General features: G+C 35.6%; 1 protein-coding gene across 6 annotated transcripts in view; it reads left to right on the top strand.

Moving 5' to 3' along the window:
• LOC373228 (myosin-like protein MlpC) overlaps positions 1–26,016 on the top strand; it is a 68,122-nt gene that overhangs the window by 25,122 nt on the left and 16,984 nt on the right. For 3 of the 6 annotated variants that reach the window (XM_030990063.1, XM_030990062.1, XM_030990067.1), the window contains 25 exons: positions 2,515–2,623; positions 3,285–3,365; positions 8,194–8,318; positions 8,771–9,007; positions 9,607–9,661; positions 9,985–10,157; positions 10,621–10,681; positions 11,276–11,416; positions 11,810–11,850; positions 12,262–12,424; positions 12,848–12,965; positions 13,513–13,589; positions 14,500–14,558; positions 14,960–15,070; positions 15,763–15,861; positions 16,898–17,047; positions 17,560–17,645; positions 17,912–18,163; positions 19,708–19,908; positions 21,420–21,431; positions 22,735–22,892; positions 23,506–23,632; positions 24,606–24,709; positions 25,059–25,252; positions 25,845–25,965. In XM_030990063.1, coding sequence (XP_030845923.1) covers positions 2,515–2,623; positions 3,285–3,365; positions 8,194–8,318; positions 8,771–9,007; positions 9,607–9,661; positions 9,985–10,157; positions 10,621–10,681; positions 11,276–11,416; positions 11,810–11,850; positions 12,262–12,424; positions 12,848–12,965; positions 13,513–13,589; positions 14,500–14,558; positions 14,960–15,070; positions 15,763–15,861; positions 16,898–17,047; positions 17,560–17,645; positions 17,912–18,163; positions 19,708–19,908; positions 21,420–21,431; positions 22,735–22,892; positions 23,506–23,632; positions 24,606–24,709; positions 25,059–25,252; positions 25,845–25,965 — 3,055 coding nt within the window. The remainder of the gene's footprint in view (positions 1–2,514; positions 2,624–3,284; positions 3,366–8,193; positions 8,319–8,770; positions 9,008–9,606; positions 9,662–9,984; positions 10,158–10,620; positions 10,682–11,275; positions 11,417–11,809; positions 11,851–12,261; positions 12,425–12,847; positions 12,966–13,512; positions 13,590–14,499; positions 14,559–14,959; positions 15,071–15,762; positions 15,862–16,897; positions 17,048–17,559; positions 17,646–17,911; positions 18,164–19,707; positions 19,909–21,419; positions 21,432–22,734; positions 22,893–23,505; positions 23,633–24,605; positions 24,710–25,058; positions 25,253–25,844; positions 25,966–26,016) is intronic. The other 3 variants (XM_030990065.1, XM_030990064.1, XM_030990066.1) reach the window with 3 other exon arrangements.

Genomic DNA, 26,016 nt, shown 5'->3' with positions numbered 1-26,016 from the left:
ATTAGTTGAATCTTTCTATCCCTCTTTTGTTTTGAAGTCTAATCTTACTCTTGATTATTTCAGAAATTGATGGAGTGTTCTTATATATAGATGCATGCAGAGGCATAAATACATGTATAGGTATATGCCTCACTTTTTGAAGGCCTGGAGTAAAAAATAAAAAATAAAAAAAGACAACAGCAAAGGTTTCTATTTAGCAGTGTTTTATATCATGCAGGGCAACTCAGTTACATTCCACCTCCCCCCTCCCCCTTTGAAGGGGAATGCCCCCTACAAATTCTGGATACACCATTTTGTTTAGCTGCCGTGCAAGCATTCATGATTGATGTTAATCAAGTTAATATGGTGAAAGCACCTAAACAATAGACCATAGAGATCAGGCCATCAGAGCCCATTCTTTTCTTTTTTTTTGTATATTCTTTCATTTCAACATTCAAACATACGAGATTAAAACCATTTCTATAATCTATTTTGAATATCCTAATCCAATTCCTGAAAATGAACTGTCATGTCTGAAATTCTCTGGCCGTATTCCATAATCCATTCTGACAGTATCGTGATCCTGCTTGTAAGCGGCTCTAGTGCCTTGATACAGTAACAGATCTAATTTGCTTGAAATTCTATATTTGTGATGAGAATGATTTGCAGTCTGCAAAAAAATAAACAAATATTTTGTGTGCGGTTGGATGGGGGCTTTTTAAGGATGTGATGTTAATATTTGCTTTCATTGTTTGGGGGTTATATTTTTTGGGATAACATCTTTTGAGTTGTATTTCTGTCCAAATTCTCCAATTATTCAAAACTCAGTTTAGAAGTGGAAAGAAGTGCATTAGAGTCCATTGTTGTAATACTGATGAGAAGGTATAGCCATTTGAATGAAACACTGCAGACATCTTTATAGATGCATCTTGAAGGCAACTTATGTCTCATAAAACTTGAATTCATTTTTTTTGTATTTTTGTCTCTTATGAATAAGTACTTTAGCATATATCAATTTAATGTTTATAATAGATGTACATCGTACAGAATATTGTATTGGTTTATCACTATAGATTTAAAAGATGAAATGATTGGTGAAAGTGGTATTCCTGTGAAATCACTTTTAACTTGATGATTATGTAATGTATGAGTGTAGATCTATTGGCATTGCAGTATGATACCATTGAAAATGAACATTGATTTTCCACTCCAAATTTTCAGGGATCTAAACCCCACAATATTAAACAATTTAAATTCTTATTACAACGATGTCAACATTTTTAATAGTACATTTATGATCAGTGCAAAGGCCATCATTAAAATGATATATATATAAACATATAAACTATGAATAGAGACTTTCTATATTGATATGGAGAGATGCTATCAGCATGAATTATTTGACCAGAAATATTTCTCTCATTATAGGAAAATTTGTGTAAACTTATCGTTTCTTACAGTGTACATGTAGTTCAGTAGCTATCACAATGGATTCTGAATCTCTCTTGTTTTTAATTAAGGATGAAATTTTCCCCGGAAGAGATATTGAGGGATCTTGCATGTAAGGTCAATTATCTTTAATAATGTGTGTCAACCATATTTTCTGAATTTCAATCATTTTCTTCATGTGTCATTCATCGCTTTGACACCATGCCAAGAAGAAGGAAATCAAATCTGTGCAGCTGCACCAGGGATCCTTATTTTAGTTTGCTCGATCTTTGAGAAATATTTGCATTTCATTGTGTTCTATTTTGAGAATATTATCAGGATCTGGTGCAGTTCATGGCCAAGATTTAAGCTCGTTGGAAGACTATTAAACTAAACATCATATTTTTAAAATCTTGTCGGAGTCCTGTATCTGCTTCTCCTATAAAGTGAGACATTTTATGAAGTTTATATATAGGAGGTAAAGATACAGTGATATGCAAACTTTACATTTTTATTATTTCAGATAGGCCATAGTGTGGGATGGATACTTGCTCAATGGGTCATTCTATGTGGTTGGAGAATCAATCTTATAGACCCAAACTCTCAAAGTTTACGTAATGTTATATGAATATGATGTCTATGTAACACTGGTAAAAAGAGAAATGTGTATTAAGCAAAAATTTTGAAGAAAAGCAACTGAAACAGGAACAATTCTGGCAGGGCACTGCTATATATATATATATGGTATATATATATATAGTCATTGCATACAAATCTTCAAGAGATGATTTCATCTTCCATGTGTACGATCTCATACCAACATTACATGGGCATTGTCACGTTTTTGCCCCAACCTCATGGAATGACCCCAATATATATTTGGTTACTATTACAGTCAAACCTGTCTACAGCGACTGCCCAAGGGAAACACAAAAAGTGGTCTTTGTAGACAGGTTCCTTCAGTACATGTTTCAATGAGAAACCATTTTCAAGGGAAACAATAGATATGCTCGTTGTAGACAGGTGGTCTTTGTAGACAGGTGGTCACTAAAGCAGGTTTAACTGTAATATGCTTTATTTAACTAAAATTTCTTTGTTTTCTTTCAGATCTGACTTCATCTATGACCTGTTTGAGAATGTAGCGGAGAGCCAGCAGTCAGGAGGGGGAAGGGGTAAGGACACCAGGAAGAAGGCTACCGTCAGCGCTCAGTTCAAGGTGAGGGAGGGGCCAAATACGTTTAAATTGAATTGCATTTACAAGGAATAATATTAAAAATTCATAGTCACCGCTCAAATCTGATACATCTTGAACTTACAAATGAAAATGCAAGGTATAAAATACATGCAAATGGTATGATATAAAATTCGTAAATATAATATTAAGACATTCAGTAGTGAAATTGGTAACTATAAGAGTAGATTGAAGAAGAAAAAGTAGGAGAGAAAAATAAATGGAAAAAAGAAAGAAAGTACGAAACAAGCATGGTTGATAGTAAAATAAGATTTTGAAATTGATAGTTTATATTCAGTAGTTTAAAACAACCCTGATTTTTTTAATAGATATAATTAGTGTATGATAATGGAAAATACATTAATTTTAAATATCAGGATATGAGGAATATATTAAAGACTTCTCTTTCATACCTAAGTATTGGTAAATCTTAAATCATAGATGTTATCATAACCAGAGGAATGCTTTTGAAAAAATTCCATACCATTAATGTCACCAACCAAATAATATGTGCATCCTTTTACTTTTGTTGTTTAAACATTAAAATATTGTCCAAAATTATTAATTGATGATAACAGGTGTTTTTTTTGCATTAAGTTAATTAATATATTATTATAACATTTTGGTATCTCCCTGAATCTTTCAGGATTCACTACATTCGCTGATGTCTGCTCTGAATAACTGCAATCCATACTTTGTAAGATGCGTCAAACCAAATACTGAAAAGGTAAGTCCAAATATCTTCATGAATCGTAGAGTAACAAATTTAACAGCGCATGGAAAAATGGGTTACAGGTTTTTGTTTCCCTACATTGAAAGACTTAAAAAGGGACCAGTCACCTATACAAAGATTTGTATGATGATAGTTTTGACAATATTTATAAAGTGTACATATTCATCTCTATAGATGCTCGAGGTGCCTACAAAATAATGTCACTTCAAAAGCTCCAAAGTAAATTACTGGTAGTATAAATATATGAAGTCGATGAACTAACATTTGAACTCTAAGAAAGGAAACTTAAAGGGAAGTCCAACCTTAATAGACAACTCTTCTAGAAGAATGCAAAACAAATCATGGAAGCAGACTGATGAAAGTTTGAATTAATTCTGAATCAAAATGAGAAAGTCATGAACTTTTGACAGTTTTAATCACTATACAAATGGGCTCTTCAAATTGGTTGAATCGGTAATGTCACTGTGACAAAGTGTAGGACTACTTTCCCATATGTTTCAACACACAAAATGACTACAATTTCAAATTTTCACTGTCAACCCTTGCCTGTGGAAGCCAGGTGGTTACTGTATTAAGCCTATGGGAATGAATGAATTCAGTTTCCAATGGGTTATGTTCAGTGTGTGCCAATAGGTACTCTCTTTTAATGTAGATATCTAACTTGTTATTACCACACACATGCACTTTTATGGGCATTTTACAAAGTCTGCACGTCTCGCTGATTTCCGCTCAAATGTGGATCACCTCTGACAACATTACTTTAGACGGTTTGAATGTTTCAAAAAATATCATGACAGAGAGCAAGGCATTAAAGGGAAATTTGTAGAGTTTCCACAACTAATTGCTCTTCATGATCACCCTATTTGTCACCTATTAGCACTAATACAATGTAATCATTATTTCGCACGGAAAAACCTCAGATTTGTTGTGAGTCAGTACTCCCTGGAATGGTCGAAAGTTGTGCAAATGTTCCAAGAGGAATAGTCCTGTCCCCCATTGCCAACACCTGTGTTATTTCTTAAAAGAGCTAAGGGCAGACGGACCCCTATTATCTTCTAGTTTTATGTTAATGTGTTTCTGTAGATTGCAGAGATATATGCATAGGTTTTATCACTTTTATATTATATCTTTTATTGCAAAAGCTATTTTTCTGGTTAGAAGTTTCAATTTGACATTAAACCCTTTGTGTACCCGGAGCTAATACTGCTTAGTCATTTGAATGCTTTACTTGATGTTTAAACTACGGATAGCTACATGTATTCTCTTTGTTTTTACTTGCACTGAAAGGGTCCGTATAAGTGTGTCAACAAAGATTTATACAAAAAATAAGTCATTTTTAGTCACTTTAGGCCTGGAAGGTGAAAACTGCTTTTGATGAAAGCGCCAACTGCGTTTATAGAGTTCAGTGCCCTTTAGGGTATCGGTTATATGCTCCCTAACTGCCCCACTTGTTATCGTGTCCATGGTAACAGCGATATGAACTGACAAGTGCAGGCAGCGAGGGGAAGTTCCCCCTTGTAGGACACGAGCTCTTTAATGACAAGACGTTCCTTCCTCTCCTAAAGTATATAAGCCACTTCCATGTGCTGGGTCCTATCAGTAGTGACCACCCTGGTGTTCAGTTGGTTTTAATAAAAGCGTAAAGTGAGAGACACAAATGAGTGAAAGTTTGTGCAATATCTGATTAAAAATAGGAAAGTTGATGAATTGTTAAAGTTGTCATTGGTGAAACACATATATTGGGAACACTGTGACGTATTTTGCTAGCTCCTCTCCAGTTCGCTCTGTACAACATATTTCACAAACTGTCATTTTCTCAGTTATTGATGATGACATGAATTTGTTTCATACAGGGGTTGTATAAAAACATATTTGCAATAATTGTTTTTTTTAGGTGAATGTATGATTATAAGGGAAGATTTAAGTTTTGAATCCTTTTAGGGCAAATGGGAGGGGAGCAATGTTTTAAAAAAGAAAAATATTGGTTTGAAATTGCTACCAATACATAAATACAATGCGAAAATGTTTTGTGAAAGTTGTCCTTTCCTTAGAAACTCCTATTGCTTTATTTTTCATATTTTTGCCTCTGGAGAATCAGCTCGGCATTAAGTATAAATGAGACTTTACATTTGGAGTTAACACCCTTCCAGCTCTCAGCAGACAATTTCATATCCTGAGTTTAGGGTGAGGCTCAAACTTTGTAGCGTCCGTAGTCGGGAAATCACCTCCTGCTCCTTAATTGAATTCCTTTGTTTTAACATTGTTTACTCTTCAGTCATCAGCCGTTTCTAAAAGAAGCCCTTACCCATTAGCATTGCACGTTCAAACAAATTTGCTTAAGAGGACGACAGGCAACAACATTATTTTACTTCCGCCGCACCTTGCTTAGTCGCTGGTTTTAAATGTATGAGGAGCTTCCTCGTCACGTTGCAAATATCAAAGCGCTTTAGGCATGAACCTGTCGTCGCCTCTGAGCTATAGACGTGATGTATTAGAGAATGTCTGCAAATTGAGTAATTGCAAGTGTTTAAGTTCTCAATTATCACCTTTGGGTAACCACAATAAAGAATTGGGTTCCTAAGGAGGTTCAACTTCGCACCCTTTCAAGAAAATTTAAAATGATTTTCATGATATGAATGAAGGAGTTTTTTTTCAGTGCACAATATCAAACTTGTGATGTTCTTTAATAAGTTACAGTGTTTGTATCCATTGTGGTCTTTGAAGAAAAATAATTGTATACATGTACAAACTGTAATTACAGCCTAAACTCCTTTTTTACATCAATAATCAAGACAAAAATTACCAATGCAGTATATTTGACATTTCATATTCTCATTTGATGTTTGAACTTGTTTCCTACCTGAATTTTATCAGCACCATGGTACTCTTATGCTCATTCATCATTTGATAAGAAAAAAAATTTGATTTCAATGTTGATGGGAGAGTTCAGATGAGTTCGGATAGAGGTTAGCTCCCTCTAGCTCTTTTCAGAACGGTGTTATTACAGACAGAACAAGGGTTGACGTCTTAACCGAATCCCGGAAAAAGGAGGAACCTGTGACTACTTGTAGATTAGGCCTGTCACTTCTTCATATTCCTGTCATCTTAAAGTGCAGACAGATGATTCATCTGTTAAGAGCTATAATGGGTGTTAAGTCATATGATGATACATGGATATGATGCCCTTCTACATGTAACCCTCAGAAAATGATTCTCTTCTCCACATCTTGAACCATATTCTAAGGTGGAATAATTTCCCCCAATTTTAAATGCACCGCGTTCTTTTATGATTAATCATTATCAAACCTTTAAAGACTCATCAGGACATTGCAGTATAGGTCTAGGGTTGTGATTAGATTTTCATGATAGTATTAGGGGTTATTGTTAGGAGTATAGTTTAAAGTCAGGCATTTGAAACTTACACAGGAGCAATTGTCATCTGAGCATTCGTTTCAAAATTGTGCAATCATCACATGAATATAGTAATGAAATTTAAGGGTTTTAACCTCAATCTATTATTGCCTTTATATAATTGCTGGTACGCTTATCCATCTTTTTTAAATTGAGAGATATGTGAACCTCCACTGTTATAATGAAGTGTTTCCTTACTATTAATGTTTATCTAACAAAAGCTTAGTAAAAATTAATTGTGTGACAGATTCAAGGAAGTTGTAGGACAAAATTTGACAAGAGAGATTATGTTGAAAATTAATTGGCGTCCCTGTACATTGAAAATATAGCATTGACAGTAAAGGTTGGTGATTAAAATAGAATTCATCTCATTTGGTAAGAATGTTGTACTAAATTAATAGGTCATACACATGTACAGTATACGGTGAAATTTTCTTGTAAATTATTATGTTTATGAAATGCACTCTGAAAAGAAATACAGTCAAACCTGCTGTAGCGACCACCTTTCTATAAAGACCACATTTTATGTTTCCCTTGCATCTGGTTTCTCATTGAAACCTGTGCCAAAGGAACCTGTACATAAAGACCACCTGCCTATCAAGACCACTTTTCATGTTTTCTTTTGAGTGGTCTTTATATACAGGTTTCACTGTAGAAGCATTGAAAGTTAAAAAGAATTGACTGTTGACTCTTTCTTTAGTTACATGGTGGCAGTGGTGGGATATAAGTAATAATAATAAAAATAATACTCAGTTTTTATATAGCGCTTATTACAATCACTATGGTAAGCGCTTCCAAACTGGGAGACTATTACCCCAGGCTTTAGCTGTGCTGCCATTAGGGCGCTCTAGCATTTCAAAGAATTAATTCCTGCCAGGTACCCATTTTCATCACCTGGGTTGAGTGTGGGAAATGTAGATCAATGTCTTGCCAAAGGACATTAGTGCCGCAGCGGGTCTCGAACTACGGACCTTGTGATAGTGATAGATAATCCGGCGACTTAACCACTCGACCACAGCGCTTCTACCCATGCCATAGAAAAGACCGGTGACCTCGGACATGATCTACTTTATTCAAATCTAACATAGTAAAGACCTTATTGCAACGCTAATCTTAATCCAATATGTTTTATGAAATAGGGCTTGGAGGAACTGTCAGAGCAAATCTGTGATCACTAATCACTATAAATCACTAAAAAAAAAAAAAAAAACACTAAATCTATATACATATTGATCTAAAGCCTGTGTGATTGTTTATTCACTATATGTTTACTGGTATCTGTTGTATCTGCATTTATTCCATAATCTGTTCATGCGGTCCCTTCTGATGTTATCAACTCACTTTTCAAAAATCATCATTTTGATGGATGAAAGTAAAGGAATTTAATTGGTGTTTGATTTGATCTTTGCAGGCTCCAACCAAGTTCCAGCCTCAGGTGGTTTTGAATCAGCTTCGTTACTCTGGAATGCTAGAGACCATTAAGATTAGGAGGGCAGGCTACCCGGTCAGAAGAATATATACAGATTTTATTGCTAGGTGAGACAATCATTGATTGATGATGATAATGATGATGATAAAAGCACAGGTGATGATGCTCCATATGATGATAATTTTGATTGCAAATATTGTGAAGATTCTGATGACGATGAAGATGATGATGATGATGATGATGTTGCTGATGATGATGGTGATGAAAATGATGGTGATGATGATGATGATGATGATGATGATGATGATGGTGGTGGTGGTAATGATGGTGATGGTGACAATGATGATGTTGATATTGGTAATGATGATGTTGATGATGTTAAAGTTAATGGTGGCACTGATGGAAATATGTATATATAAGTGTTGTGATGACAAAATGGATTATTCACCTGAAAAAATAATATTATGGATGGAAATCAATAATCAATGGTCATCAATTAAAACCTAACCATCAAAATACTCCAATGAACCAACCCTAAACTGCCCCTGTTATTTTCCAGGTACAAATCACTGTTCAGCAAAGAGCAACTCAAGACGATGACATCCTCGGACGATTCCAAGCAGAAGTGTAGCGTGCTTCTCCTGCAGTATGATGGGACCAGGAAGCAATGGCAGCTAGGGAAGAACAAGGCCTTCCTCAAGGAGACCCTAGAGAACACCCTGGAGACGGAGAGAGAGAGGATGTTAGGGGTCAAAGCGGACCTCATCAAAGCTGCGTTCAAGGGGCACATGCAAAGGTTGGTCTGATTTAGGTAGTTAGCACCTGTTGGAAGGGTGGGACACTTCAATTCAATTCAATTCAATTCAGTTTATTTGGCATTAAAAAAATACAAATCATAAACACAGAATACACAATAGGCCAGGACCTCTAAGAAATACCTTGTGTATGTAAATGAGGCCTCTATCAAGGAAAACGCAGTATTAAATAAAACTTAATAAAAATGTAGCTTGAAGTAGACCCATTACCATAAAATCCTTGTTTGCTTGGAGGCTGTCCCACATTCAATGTGTCAACTTCAAATACTCCTTATTAAAAAGATAATTCAAGTTTGAATACCACAAGAGCTGCCTTCAGAATAGAAAGTAACTTGTGTTTAATAGATTACGGTAGTTGACATGCTCAGATAAAATGTTGGTGTGCAGAGAAGTAAACTCTTAAAGACCTATGTTTTCTGTGTAGGCCTTGATTTAATATATTTTGTTCCCTCTATAACTCTTCTCATTTACTATATATATCTCATTTACTATATATATATGTAAAATAGTATTTAGAAGAATATTTTCAGATCCTCACCTTCCACTTTTTATCAAGATTTTTGTTCTCCTTTATTTTCAGAAAGCAGTACCTGAGAACACGAGCCAAGATCATTGTGGTACAGAATGTTGTTAGGGTAAGAAATACCACTTTTTCAAACTATATTTGCTTTACTCTTGTCTTGATTATTTTCACAACATTTGTCATTTTTCACAATCAATACTCTTTTTCTTTTATTTTCAACCAACATGCCATATTTGATTGATAAGTACATCAACATAAACATATACTGGGGTAGATATAGATAGATTTCTTTTTATAAATCCCAAGGGAATAGTTGTGGTTTTATCATATTCAATTGATTATATGTATTTTATCAAAGTAATGTGATTGTCATGTTTGATTTAAAGTAATAACTAAATGCCTGTGTTGAATTTTGTTGTTGGTTTTTCTCTGTAGATGCATCAAAGACGTCTTGCTTTCATACGCATCAAGAATGCAGCAATCGTAATGCAGAAGTACGAGAGAGCTCGCAAGGCCAGGAACTATCTGGCTTATCTGAAAGAAGAGAAGAGGAAGGAGGAAGAGAGAGTGAGAGAAGAGCAGAGAAGGAGGGAGGAAGAGGAACAAAGGTAAAAAACTTATATTGATAAATGGCACACACATATATGGAAAGGATGAATTATTCGAAAATGGGTTAACCTGTTGCCTTCTTAATTCATACATACCATAGGTTTAATACTGGGGCCATTCGGTTCCAGTAAGCATTGGGTTGCTTTGTGCTACTCTTACATATATATCTTTCTCTTGAACAGTTTACTCAGATGAATAGAGGTTTGAACAAGTTACAACAAAATTCTGCTTGTCTCTTGTGAACAGTTAAGTGAGCGCTGTCCATCTTTGCACGTTAAGAACGTATAAGACTAAGGGGAACCTTTTTGTAGGGGTCCACCTGCACACCCCTAATCACTGCAGTGCGTAATCTGTGTTGCATGTAGTAGCACTTGATGAGGAAAAAGAAGAAGAAAAGTAAAATCCCATGACTTGTAATATTTTAGTAACAAATCTAAACGTTTTTCTTTCTCTTTTTTCCAGAGAGCTTGAGAGGCTGAAACAAGAAGCCAAGTTGAAAGAGATGGAAATATTGCAGAAGAAGGTGAGGTTCTTTGAGGCCGTGTCATCTCTTAGGATATACTGATGCGCATGTCTTCACAGTGCTTTTATTACGTGTTCGATGCACCTGCCAAAGACTATTAATCTGTTGTCTACTGATTATCATATTCATATCAATTAATGTTTTTAAAAGGAGATACAAATTATTTTTAATCCAACAATATAATTAAAGATTGATTTTGTACATGTTCAGGGTTTTGTTTTGTTTTTGAGCCTGTATTTAGGCATTAGTTTGTTTTGTTTTTTAATCACCATTTAAAAAAACAATATTAAACTGTATTTATATGTCGGTCGCAGCACAAGCTTTCCTAGCTGTCTCCACATTCATATGACATTTTTGTTGTTGTTGTATTCTATTGTAAATGTTTCTCTTTAACTTGTTCACTATGTTTTGTATTTCATTTTTTATGATGTTTTATTTTGAATGAAATAAAGATCAATAACAATTACAAAACAGGTGCTAACCGGTCCCTGTAGGCAATGGGTTACAAAATAAACTTTTTTTACAATAAAATAAAATCATATGTAATATTTTTTATTGAAACGCGTAATCTCATTTTCATAATTTTTGTTTTAGCTTGAGGTAGAAGCTCGACAGAGGCAAGAAGAGGAAGAGACCAAGAAGAAGCAAGACGAGGAGCTCCGATTGGCAGAGATTGAGAGAGCCAGAGAAATAGAGAAACAGAAAATGATAGAGGGAGAAGAAGCGAGGAGGAAGGTAAGCTTGAACTACTTTTAAAGGCTCATAGAAAGAAAGGAATAATCCTTATGGACAAGATTTGTTTAAGGGAATAATATAAATCCCATATTCTCCTTCAAATTGGCAACAGTGGTAATTTTCCTTTATTGCTACACTGTTCAAGTAACAACACATATGTATGAAAATAATTTACATGGATAATACTATGACAAAAAGTTTTAAAGATGTTTTGTAAATGAAGAAATTAATGGATTCCACTGAAATTGTTGCCAATTTGAGAATGACAGACCATGATGCAGTCATTGATGATAATGTTTCAGGTAATATATTGATAATGAGGTAGTTCATGAACATGTACATCATAGGAAAGAAAATAATTTGTGATATTTTGTTTTCTATCCATCTTTGCAGGCTGAAGAAGAAAGACTTATCAGAGAGAAGGAAGAAATGAGGTATGTTAAAAGAAACTACATTTAGAAAGTATATCTACCCTTAGATTATGAGATGCTTACATATTTCACAATAAACAGGTACATGCAATATAACAGCCAACAGCATGTTTGCTTGATAAAGATGAGATTTCCAAAGTTTCATATATTTTAGATTTGTCTTTCGGTTATTGGCTCTTAAGTCTTTGAATTTCAAGAAAAGGCGGTTTTAAACATTGAAATCATATTTGTAGTAACCCCATGTAATCAGTAATATTTACAACTGCTGGTTATCTATATTCACTTTTCATAGCTCCTGTAACTTCCTACATGTAGATGTAAAGTAATCTTCTTTTCCTCCTATCACCACAATCATCTTTACCAACATTGTATTACTTGATACTTCACTGACCTTTGACCTTGAATTTTCTCCAGGAAACAAAAGGAGGATGATTTACTGAGGGAGCAAGAGGACCAGGAGAGGGCTCTAGAGGAGGAGGTTGCTAGACGAGAAGCAGAGCTGGAGAGGATGAGACAAGCCAGGCTAGCAGAGGCAGAGAAGGACATCATGCAGGACTTTGATCAGTCTATTGCCATGGTAATAGATTTTTTTAAATGTATTGTTTGTCTATACTATTTGCCTCTTCTTAAATTCTTAAATGTGAATACATTAACATTGTTTGGTTTTGTTTGATGTGTTTTGTAGTAAAATGACTGACTTTATTGTTTGTTATATACATGTATATGCATATACATAGTCGTTAATATGCAAGAGAATTAATCGTAAGATTATGAAAGATATTTTTAACAAAAAGTTTCCAGTTATGTGGTGAGCTTATGTGGATTTTGTGGATTATTTTATAGTTAATTCAAATCAACAAAGATTTTGATTTGTTTTTCAATTCATTGATTTAAATCATTTGACGGCTGTTTAATCAGTAATTTGAATAAATGTAAATCATGATATATATTCAATTTACAGATTCAATGATTTTATATTTTATTGCTCACCTTTTTTCAGCTTGAACAAGATCTACCAGAGGACGTTTCTGAGATGGATGAAGATGAGGACGATGATACCATTTCAAGGAAGTCTGAGGAGACGCAGTACTTTGAGAGTTTCCTACAGATGAAGGCTGGTAAGATGAAGATGATAATGATGGTGGTGGTGGTGATGGTGATGAAGAAGATAATTGTGATATGATGGTAATTATTACCAGTATACCGTTTCAAGGAAATCTGATGAGATGCAGTACTTTGAAGGTTTCCTATAGATGACTACTAGTCTGTTGAGATGATAATGGTGGTAGTGGTGTTGATGCTGGCAATGATGGTGTTGATGGTGGCCGGCCATTGGGTGGAATGAAGATGGTGGTGGTATTTATGGTGGTGGAAGGGATGATGAAGATGGTGGTGTAGATGATGGTGATGGTATTGGTGATAATGGTGATGATGAAGATGATGATGATGATGAAAGCGGTGAGAATGATGATCTGGCTGTCATGAAAAGATGTTCACAATGAGAATGATGAAGATGATTATCATAATGATCATCATCTTTATAGTCATGGTGGATATGATGATGACTGTTATGGTTTGATGATTATGATGATGATGATAGTGATGATGACATACATATGGTTACGGAACCAACTATTTTCCACCTATTCTCTTTCCACCATCCAGGAGGTATGATGAACACATGGAGGAAGCGTTGGTTTGTTCTCCGAGACGAAACCCTCATGTGGTTCAGAACCAAGCAGGTTAGACTTACATACCCAGTCCATTCCATCAATTTAGATCCCTACATTGACAAAAGGAATCAACAACAATTAGATTTTTTTTAAAGAAATCCTGGGAAAGCACCTAAAACAAAAGAAAAAAAGTTTGAACAGTAAGAGTATATTGAGCTTTCATGCAGGAATGTCTGTCTATGTTTTACATCGTAAGAAGAATCTCCACGTTAAGAGAAGTTTCTTTGTATTTTGCAGAGACAAGTATAAAGTTTTTGCAATGAAACAGTTGCTTCCTTTTGTCAAAGTAGGGTATATTTATATTGAGAACTACCAGAAATATTATGATGATATTGTGATGTGTATCCCTTGTTTCTTCACTGTGCGACACGTCAATTAAGTTCTCCTTGATACTGTAGTTCACTTAATGATTTATATATTCCATTTTTAAAATACCATACTTCACGTAGATCAGTTAAATATTCCGGAGTAATTAGTTGGAATGCAATACCTATCCATATAAAATAGTGCCCATCTGTTGCCTCATTTAAACGTAAATACAAGAACTATTTAATGAAGGAATTCCTATCGTATGTTTAATTTAATTAGCCTGTACTCATTTGTTTATTTATTTACTACCCATTGTTTCTTTTCTCAGTACTTTGTATTATTATCTGAGGACACTGGAGCCCAGCCTTTGAAAGGCCAATGGCCTCTGCTGGCTCCTCCATATTGTTTGTATTATTTATATTTATATATTTGCTTACATGTATATGTATATTGTATTGTTAAATGTATTTTTATACGAGAAATGGAAATAAAATGAACTTGAACTTGAACTTAGTAATCACCCTGTATAAATAATTGTGATTGGGAGAATACTTCTTGGTTTCGGCTAATATTGACCGGAGGAAAAAAACAAATTCTGTTTGATCAACAGGAAGCATTGAAATCTGGATGGCTTCAGAAGAAGGGAGGAGGAACTGGAACATTATCAAGGTAACATGCTTTCTCTTTATTGTGATGAAGTGAAACTACATTCTCATGTATTTATATTATTCCTAGGACATGAGTATTTATAAAGATGATGTTATTGTCAGTACCGCCTAGATACTGTGTTAATTAAACAAAATGTAGGACTATACTTTACATGTACCGGTATTGTAATATTGAACAAATCTTTTTTCATAAAGAAAGTTTTGTATGGATCTAATAAATCCCACATCCAAGAATGGCATAGTGATAAGTCCATTTAGGTATATGTCTACAATTTAATTGTTATTTCAATGGAGATTTAAACTTACAGCCATTTTCAAAGTTTCTCATTTCCTTTGTGAAAAAATATTAACTTCACACCATTCACCCACTAAGTAATCCTACATGTATCTTTTGTTGTGCAGGCGTAACTGGAAGAAGAGGTTTTTTGTCCTCAAGGATACCATACTTTCATACTATGAATCAGACTCTGATGGTGCGAAGCTTCTCGGCAAGATTGACATCAAGAGCGCTTTGTAAGTCTACCTATGGTAGCTAAAAAGAACCCTTCCAGTCATTGCACATAGCACAGGGTTCGGACTATGGAACCTGAATGCTAGAGTTAGCTTTATTTGCATTGTAGGGCAATTCTGTGCAATGGTCTTGTACATCTGTCGATGAAATTCGCTTGACATGATCAATGGTTCTTTCTGGTATAACTAACATTATCAAATGGTCTCACCAATATTATTTTCATTTTTGGATGAAATAAATTGGGGAAAATATGTTATATGCGTGAAGTCACCCTATTATTGAAGTCCAGAAATGAGAAGGCAAGTGTACCCAGAAAAGTACACCTGCTATTCCATTAATGTTAACATTATGATTTGATTATGGTGTGTTTCCACAGAAGCATGTACCTGGAAAAAGTCTGTAAAGTAATGGTATTTGAAATCAGGTAGAAGCATGCTGATTTTGTCAGTTTCGATTCTTTGTTAGCAGACTAAATCAATCCATTCTACCTTCAACTAAAAATAAGTGATGTACAATGTACATGTATTATACTGGAAAAAAAATGTTTTGTGCCGGGAGGCTATTAAAGGGGGAATTGAACCAATTTAAAGATTTGAAGTAAGTGATTGTTCTATTGACCTAACAAGTAAGTCAATTCTGAAAGAAGTAATCTAGAACATTAGCACTAAAATCAAATTTCCATCTCCTCCTGCAGGCAAATCATTGACAGCAGCGTTGGACGTGAGAACTCTTTGGAGTTGATCACAGACCAACGAACGTACCATGTGGTAGCTGAAACAGCAGACGAATGCAGGTAAGGGACCGTTCTTACGTTGGTGGTAGGGTATTTGTGGATATTTAAAGCCCATCTGTACTAGTTTATAGGAGGGATTAGACTACCCTGTAATGTCACTGGACAGGTGGTTATCTCATCAACTCAGCTCTCAACTAACATAAGAAAAAGAGGATCATGGGGGACCAATTGATGGTCACCAATTAGGCATTGTTTTCTATATAGAGGGAGCAAGTAGCTACAAGTAGTACAGTGTGGCTTTAAGGAGTGGGGTTAGATTTCAAACTCTATGCACATGTATGTAGGTAACTCCATGTGCAATGATATTTCCTTTCAAGGCATATTTATTTTACTGCATTCCTAAAGCACAATGTACATGTGTGGAATGTACTTATGATATCATAAGGGAAAATCCCATTCTTTAAAATTGGATCATACCATTTTTTACATGTATGGTAGGTTTTTCAAGAATAATTCACCTATTGACATTATTGTCATTTGACTGTAAGTGACACAGCTTCCTGTTGAAGGTGAAGAATGCCTGCCACTTTGAGCTTTTACAGATGAGAGACAAGGCAACTTCTATTACCACAACTCAAGGTTACCTCAAACATTATACACATAAGGCCTGTTTTCATCAGCTCGAGATTGCCAAATATCCCGCTATATCTGATTTGGGAAATAGCCCGGAGGTACAAATAGCGTCCTCATCAGCTCAAGAATTGACCTCGAAACTTGAAGCTCGAGATATTTTGCTCAGCGTTCGTGCATAGTGCAAGTCTTTGGGCTGGTGAAGAAGCACTGGACAAATAGCGGGATATTTTTGCAGACTAGCCCAAGATATCTTGGGATGATTATCTCGACCAAATATCCCGCTAATTGCAACTTCGGGCTGATGAAGACACAAATTAACTGGATTATTTGCAATCGGGATAGCTCAAATAGCAGGATATTTGGCAATTTCGAGCTGATGAAGACAGGCCTATAGTTTTAGAAGAGAATAATTCACCTAGTGATTTCACTGAGGATATTTGTTGTTTGTTGTTGTTTTTGACAGTGAGTGGTACAGCATACTGACGAGAGTGAAGAACGCAAACGAGTTTGAGCTTCGTCAGATGAGAGATGAGGAGGCTAATCCTAAGAATGCTATCGGTTCTCTGGACGTAGGTCTCATCGACTCAGTCGTTCCTGTCAATGTCGTAGCCAAGTAAGTCATTAAGGTTGTTTGTTTGCCACATTATATATTTCTTGTAAATTAAGGAATCTTAACACTAAAATATACATGTATGCTAGGGGGTTTTACATGAGTATTTAGCTTATTAGGGGTATCCATACATGGCTTTATGAAATTATAACTGATGAACCAGGCAATGTAGGATTTACTTACTTTTTTCCAGTAGCATCTTGACTGGGTTTTATTGACTACATGTACTTATTCTTATTGCCCTTCAAATTTGTTGGTTATGTAAAGTGAAACAAGTTTATGTACTACATGTACACCTGGATTTGGAGTATATTCTTTGATATTTATAAAGCATTATTACATAAATATACATATGTATATGTGTCTTGATGATTGCATATTCATCTCTGCACTCAACCTTAGGCTTTATTGTGATGTAGGATTATTTTTCACTTGTGTCACATGTTGTTGCCATGAAATTTCAGTCTAAATTAAGTGTTTTCAATAATTTATGTTTTGTGCACATTTTTCACCAGACCAAATGCCTTCGCCATTATCACTGCAGAAAGAGTGATAAGCCTTGTGGGTTCAACAGCAGAGGAAATGAATAACTGGCTAACAGGTATGAATTACAACTTTTTACCATCCTTTGTTTTTACCTGTTACTTGTATCTGTAATTTTTTCAGATTTCATTCATGTTTGTACAATTTTTCTCCTAGATCGTAATGTAATAAGGAATTCATAAAATACATAATAAACTGAGACGTACCGGTATCTTTATTCTTCAGAATGGTTTCTTCAAGTTTTGTATAGTTATGTCCTGTCTTTTTCCTGTCATTTTTTGTTTCTTCTTTTTAATGAATTAATATTTACTGTTCCTTGACCAGCATTGACCCAATACCACAAGGGTCAGAGGACATACCGGAAGGAGGAGGTCATCCTGAGTGGCTGGATGACCAAGGAGAACACGACGGGTCTCGCACGGGCCGGAGGCTCACGCAAGAAGCGTTACTTTGTCCTGACGCAGCATTCGTTGGACTACTACCGCAGCATCGAGTGCCTGCAGAAGATGGGGGCTATTGCCATCAACAGTCTCTGCTCCGTGACGGAACCGGACGAGAAGACACACAAGGAAGAAGGTAAGCTACAGTTCACATTCACTGATCATAGTTCAGTAGACATACATGTATGTTAATACTTACACAGTCTTTGGTTAATGGTTCTAATGGAGTTCTCCCTAATAACATTAGATCCCACCGCTGCCACCCAACCACTGGAAACAAAACAAACCCAGAAAATAGACATTAATCAATGTGCTCTTTATTGGACCAGAGCACTGAGTGGAGGGTAAAATATGACAGTAATACCATAACAGAGAAATGTTGCATACAAAATTTATGGTTCAATATCAAGCGGAATTGATAGTATGGCCCGGTTAGAGTCCATCTTTAAATTACACTAAAAAAGTTCTTATAAAGGGAAATAAAATTGTTAGAAGATAGCAATTGTTAGGAATATAGAAGGAAATTCTCTTTGTAATTACAAAGTTGATAGGGCAGGAATTTCAACAGGATTTAAATAAATCCCCCCCCCCCCTTTTTTTCTTTCAAAATTTCCTTTCATTATAATTATTATATAAAAGGGTACTTATACATTAACTTTGTACATTTTAGTACAGTACAAGGCAGAATTATCCAGATTTCCTGTACTTTCAAATTCCTGCTCTCTTTCCTCATCATTCCAAAGTCTGCTGCATGATTAATACAAAAATCAAGATATTCATATATATCTCAGTACTCTTTAGTCTTTAGCATATGAATGCCATTTACTTCCTATTTTTATCTACCCAGAACCATTTATTCTATGCTTCCTGAATCTTTAATACATTGACTTAATTGCATATTATCCTTTTTTTCATGTTCATTATTCTATTAAATCATCAATGCATTACAAATTTAAAGGAATAATGCATACTTTCATACAGCATTTACCTCATTTCTAATTATATATGAAGCATCATTGAAAGCAATAATGTGTAATCATTTTAACTCTTCTGTACAATTTTGTGGTGTTTATATAACATTTTCTTTCCCGGTGGAATATTGAGATTAATTCAGATTTTGTATTTTCTGTCTTGAAGTAATTCACTTCCTGCCATGAAATCACTACTCATTTTAAATCCATGCCCAAGCATTACTTTCATATATTTCTGAATTAATTTATTTGCATCAAATCAAAAGTGTTTATTAGAAACCAAATAAAATGTATGGAATTCTTTGTATGTACTGTTTCAGTTGGCCTTGCAATAATTTTTGGTAAGCCTTTCAAATCTGTAGTCAAATAGATTAGGTTTAATCCAGAATTTGAGAGCTTTGATTTGCACCAAACAAAAGACTTGAAAAGTGTCTAATACAGATTTCAAATTCACAGTAAACAGATATCTACACTGCAAAAACCTGTTAGTGAATTGAATCTTTGAAAGCTGAAGCACATTAATATTTTTTATTATGGTCTGTTTAACCATGAGTTTGTTCTTTCTAACCATTCAAACATTAATACCATCATCCTTTATTTTTTACACTTCCTCTCTTCATTTATTGCGCCACCCCTCCCCACACACCTACACTCTCCCCCGTACACACACATCCATCTCACCACTCCGAAACAAATCTTATTAAATCAGGGCTTTATTCAGACATCCACATTGTGAATGATGCACCCAACGATTACTACAGGAATGGAATTAATAACGAAAATGAGAATCCAACATACGAAAACATGCCCATGTCTCACTCGTTAACGAACGGTTCGAGTGGGCGCAAGACCAGTCGTGTCCCCACCCTAATACGCACCCGAAAGAAATCTAAGTCTTCAGGGCCAGAGGGTATGTATGCAAAAAGCAATTTGTTGGATGAAAAAAAGAAAAGATGCTGTCCAAGATGTGATCGGTTGATCAATGGATGTCCGTTGTCTTGTGCTTGTAGTCAAAGCTGTGTCGCATGTAAATGGTCTTTTGATATTGCATGTCTGTGTCTTGGTGTTGCCAATTGCATGAAAATGAAAGAAGGAAAAAATCTAAATGGAAAAGAGAAAAGAGCCTCTTTTAAAGTAACAAAAATAATGAAAGATGTTTGTATACAAAATTTAGAAATTTACACAGGGGTACAACAAAAAATGCACAGAGAACCTGAAATATCAAGCTGGACCCTTTGTCACAAATTTTATTTTGGAGCCCTTTACACTAAATGCAGAGAACAATTAGCTCTTGAAAACTAGAGGGCTAATAAGGGGAAATTAAAGAAATGTAAAAGTTGTCCCTCTAGACATCTTTTTTAGCTTGTCATGAATTGTTCCTTATATTCAATATTTTTAGAGAAATAATCTGATTTTTTTTTGTTGGAAGTATGAATCCTCAAAAAAGTGTAAACAGAACCCTATTTCATGTTTCATCAATTACTATCAATAAAATATCTAGATAAAACCAAGTTATAGAGAAATTAGCTATTGTGCATTTTACATGTCATTCTTTTGCTGCCAGGTGCCAAATGTCATTCGCGACGTGTGTTTTTGCATGCATGATACGTGTATGTTTCACGGCATGCAGAACTTACAGACATGCTTTCACTAAACGAATGTGAAAGCATTTGTTGAATTCTGTATGTATTTCATTTTGTGCGTGCATGTCTATGATCAAAGCTCCAAAACATAAACTGTCATTAGGCTAACTAACCACACTTAGATATCCAACTACATGTACTAACTTCTTCATTCATAACCTACATGTATAGTAGTTAAAATAAATTTGATCAAGTACATACTACATGTTGTATAACTTATATTTTGACCTTTTGTAGTCACTTGAGTGACAATGCGAGGCGAAATCATTCTCTTTTTATTTATAGGTCATTTCTGTTTATTTTTCCCTTTTCCTCTTCTCCCTTTCTGTGACCCATTTGTATTCAGTTAGACGATTGTCAAGTACATGCTTACCGGTATATTTTTACGACAAAACGCTCTGCTATACATATCTGCATTTCTTTAAAAGTCACTTACAAACATGCCCTTATAAACACAAAAGTTCTACTTTTGAAAGCAATGTTCATTTATATTGCATTTTCTTGGTAGCTAAATTGTACGTTGCCCCCAAGATTTGAATGATTAATTTTGTGTATACTTAATTCTTATTTCAACTCTAAATTTAATCACAGAGCACAGTGTACTTTCCTGCACAAAATATGCAGCAGTATCATATTACTTCAAGTGTATATTTTATTTTTGGTTGATAAATTGAGTTTATTGTTATGTATTTCACTAACATCACTTATTGCACTCCTTCTTTTTTATATTCTCCCATATAAATGAAAAAAATATAAATTTGACATGGAAATATAACAGGCAAATTGACTGGTAAGAAATGTGTGGAGTTTGAATTTTTAAGTGATATGAATGTAAGAATAGTTATTTTGGTGTGCCCTCCTGGCATGAGACTGCTATTCACTCCTCCCCCTCCCCACCATCTCCATCACCCCCCCCCCCCCCCACCACCACCCCCACCACCACCATCATCACCACCACCACCACCACCACCACCACCACCACCACCACCACCACCACCACCACCACCACCACCACTCCCAATGGTTCTCAGCTTGTACCCCTCCTCCAGTGGTTTATCATCTGCAGTCCCCGATCATGTGGAATAGAAATTTACAATTCAGGAGGGAAATGATGTGTTTCATTTACAATTCACTGTTCTGTAGACTTCAACTGATGTTCTCCTCTTGCCCCCTAATTGTTTGTGCATGACTAATCTAAATTACACAATCGGCATTAACACCCCTTTTTGATGGGTGCTGTATTGTTTTATTCCACATTCATCTGATATTCATTATGTCCTATTCCCCTACATGTATTACTCCCACATCCCGATAGTTGTGCAGCCTGTTTTTAATGACCTTTACACATTTACAGTACACAGTCAATATCTCCCTCTGTATTCTTCTTTTTCTCTACCTATTTCTTCTCTACTCTATCTCCTTGTGATACTTACAATATCTTCTTTTTCTGTCTGCTCTCTCCATTTAATTTCTTTGTGTCTTCTGTGCAAACTTCTTTTTTCTTCTCTATCCTGCTTTTCCTCCCCGATCCCATGCACCCTCCCTCTATGCATGAACAGTAAAGTGATATGACATTTGCTGTAGACTTTATTTCATGAAAGATACTTGGTTTGGCCTGGGTTGGATGGTGTTGGAATAAGTTTAGGATTAGGTATAGATGCTGTTGGGTCAATAGTTGAAGGCAGATTATGCCGAGCAATTAGAGCAATTGTCTTGTGTCTCTTTGCCTGTTTATGTACACTGAAAAGATATAAATTATGAGTTTGACATAGTTTTTATTTTATAGCTCAAAGGAAAAAGACTTGAAATCAAAATATTGAAAGAGGAATGTTGATATGTATTTGATTATACCACTGGAAACTTACCTCAATTTGGCAGCCAAAGTTATTTAAATTTTGAACAAGACATTTATTCTAAATACAAATACAATATGGCAAATTTTCAGAAGGAAATGATTTGCTATCATTGAAATTATTTTGGCTCAAAATTGTGCTCTTGATAGGTAATTTATGATAATTGTCTGAAAATGTGAATTCCCCATCGAACAAACAGTCCTCTATTAAACCTCAAAATTGTCTCTATTCCCTGGCCAGGCTGCTGGAAGATCACCCTACACAGTCGACGGACATCTCTCAATCTGTACTCTGCATCCAATGAGGAAGCATGGAGGTGGACCAATGCGATACAGGATGTGATTGATACTAAACCACCGCTGGAAACACCCTTCCAGACCCTCATCAAAGAAATCAGGGTATGGCATCATTCCATTGACTTACAGGGAGCAGAGGAAATATTTGAAAGATTATAAAGTGATGATCAATTTGCATGCGTTGTGGGGAATGAGACAAAAGATCATGAAATAATAATAGTGATAATACTTTGTCTTGTTTACCCAGGGTAGTCTCATCAGTATTAATAAAGTTCTTCTTGAGGGTTCTCATTTTTACCCTGGATTTAGCTGAGAAGGCCCTCGGGCATCCATGGAATCTCTTTCTACCAGGCACCTATTGGTACCTAACTGGTGTTAATTGATGTTTATTTATTTATATTTATTCAAGTTTTATTTCAAATAGAGGGTAGTTACATTCAGTAAAAAACTGCTTTCCAAGTACCCACTCTGTTAGACTTGCATGTTCATGGATCAGACTTCTTGAAATCCCATATCTTTTTATGCCTCCATCTTTGAAGATGGTGCTGGGGCAGAGTAGGAAAAAGAAATATGTTTGATGGTGAGCAATGTTGCTTTTTCCTTTTGGTCATAAGTGCTGTGCCGGGGCTGAACTCACAACCTATGCTTCCCCAATTGAGTAACTAAACCTGTCAACTGCTACACCTCTACCTTTACTTTTGTGTTGATCATGCAGGAAGTAGGTCAAGCTGGTGATTTGAAGGCCTTGGAGAGGATATACCAGCTGAACCCCATCTTGAGGAGTACGCCCCACCCCATCAAGGCACCCCTCCTACCCCTCCCCTATGGACACATCAGCAGTAGTAAGTCATAAGGAATTATGGGGCTCTGAACGTGTGATGAAATAATCTGTGATACAAGCCCAGATCTAATATGCCACTGTTTTATTTTACATGGGCAGACGAGCATTACTTGTACCCGCTTGTAAAACCATTTGAGAAAAATAATAGATAAGTGGACATGGAAATATGTTATCATTGTCAATATTTACTCCAAAGCTGCATTCCATGATACACAGGATGATGTACATTGCATTATTTTTGTGAAAACAAAAGTAATTCATGAAGCACCTGAATTACTTTATAGTTCCGGATTAATATAAAATGCAATGATTGAAACCTTTCCATGTTGAGAAGATCTCTTGATATTTGGGTCATTTATGACATTTTATAACTGTGAACTTGTCTACTGAGTTGATTAAATGAAGTTATTACAAGAAGGCCCATCTCATACCACTCCACTAAGGATTCAGCTGCAGTAAGTCTAAAAAATATTATGTTAAAGGCATCGTTTAACATTGTTAAATCGGAGATGCATGGCCCTACATGTTATCAGTGTCTGTTAAATAGTGTAATATTGAAGCCCTAAAAATAATTGCACTTCAAAATGGGCATGAAGTGCCTCAACAAAGTAAAAATCTTTGAGTGACCGGATTTACCATACTCATTTTCCCCAATAGGCAGTTTTATAAACACTGTTAAGAAAACAAATTCTAAAATTTCTAATTCCAATCATAGATATCTTGATAATCAGACAGGCGATTCGTTTGTGAAAGTCATGGGATACATATATGACCTAAAGGTTTATAATGGTGATTGCAGTATGAGCTAAATCTAGGATGTTTTTTTAGAATTTGAGGCAAAGTTACCCAATCCCTTTAAGCATTGACTTTTGATGGCATTGGGAAGTGTTCTTATAGTCAAGAGTTAGGATTTCTTGTTCTTGTCTTGTATAGGTAAATAAAGTAAATAGAAGTGTTTTTCTGATCTATCTCAGGTCCAGACAAGGGTTACTCTACCCTTCAAGATGAAGCAGTCAAGATCTTCCCAGCTCTTCAAGGCTCATTGGACAACGTTCCAGATCCTCTACCTCTTATACAGGTCAGTAGTGTAAACTCTCACATCATGAAATTGTCATGACTCGGTAAAGATAAGATTCAGTTCTGGTCTTGAAAGGCTGATTAAGTATTATATAAGAACTTATATAAGCTGTCATTTTTTCAGATCATCAAAATATAGGAAATGGGCTCTCAATGGCATGGCGTACCACACAAAACCTGGACTTAGACATTAGTAGAAGTGAAAGTAAAATTTGCAGGTTGTTACTGAAGACCGGAGGCTGTGAGACCATCATTTAACTAACATTGTTAAATAAAAAAGATATTAGATATTGGTGACGATGTAATATTGATATTAACCTTGCTGTCCTCCTTATATCCTTTCTTTACAGACAATCCTTCAGACGGCGCATGACCTGAAACCCCTGAGGGACGAGGTCTACTGTCAAGTTGTCAAACAGACCACTCAGGTCCTTGATCCAGATGGCCACAACAATCTCCGCAACTGGCAACTCATTGCCTGTATGGCAGCAACATTCCTTCCTAGCCGCAACATCCTCAGATATGTGCGCTTCCACATAAAGAGGTGGGCAACTATTGTGTTTAGATGGAAAAGTTGATTTTTCACACAATGAGTGTGTGTAGGATAGACGTTAATTTTTGAAATATGTAGTACTTGTAAATTTATCTGAATGATATTTTTGTGACCTGTAATTCATGTTATCGGCTAAGCTTAACCCCCAATACTAGTGTCAGCGGTGTGATATAAACCAGTGCCTACTGGTAACTCTTTTATTACTGTCACTACACGGTGGCAGTGTTGGATACAAATTATTCCATCACATGGAAGAGACTGGTGACTCTTTCTTTACTGACATGGTGGTGAAAGTAGGATTTAAACCCATGCCCTAGCATTAGCTGGTGTCTCTTCCAATAGCAGTGGGATGCAAACCCATGTCATAGAAATGACTGGTGACTCTTTCTTTACTAACATGGTGGCAGCGGTGGGATCGAAACCCATGTCATAGAAAAGACTGGCAATTCTTTCAGTGTCGATGGCAGCAGTGGGACAGAAACCTACACCATTGTGCCTTAAATTTGAACTTAAGCATTTGAAGTGACTAGCATCTAAAAACATTTCTTCATTTCCTTTTTTTCTTCCCTACTTCTTTCTCTAGACAAATGGACATGTACCCAGACACGCAGATGTCTAAGTATGGTGCGTTTGCATTAGACGCTCTCAAGAGAACCAGGACCAGAGAGTTCCCTCCATCCAGACAAGAAATCATCGCTATCTTAGTACGTTGAGCTTAGATGTAGTTTCATTTGTTTTTGATCTGATATATTGTC

Source organism: Strongylocentrotus purpuratus, unplaced genomic scaffold, assembly GCF_000002235.5.
Source record: "Strongylocentrotus purpuratus isolate Spur 01 unplaced genomic scaffold, Spur_5.0 spur5_scaffold_19, whole genome shotgun sequence".
NCBI lineage: Eukaryota > Metazoa > Echinodermata > Echinoidea > Camarodonta > Strongylocentrotidae > Strongylocentrotus > Strongylocentrotus purpuratus.
The sequence above is the reverse complement of the archived record's forward strand: the minus strand, read 5'-3'. Positions and strand labels throughout refer to the sequence as shown.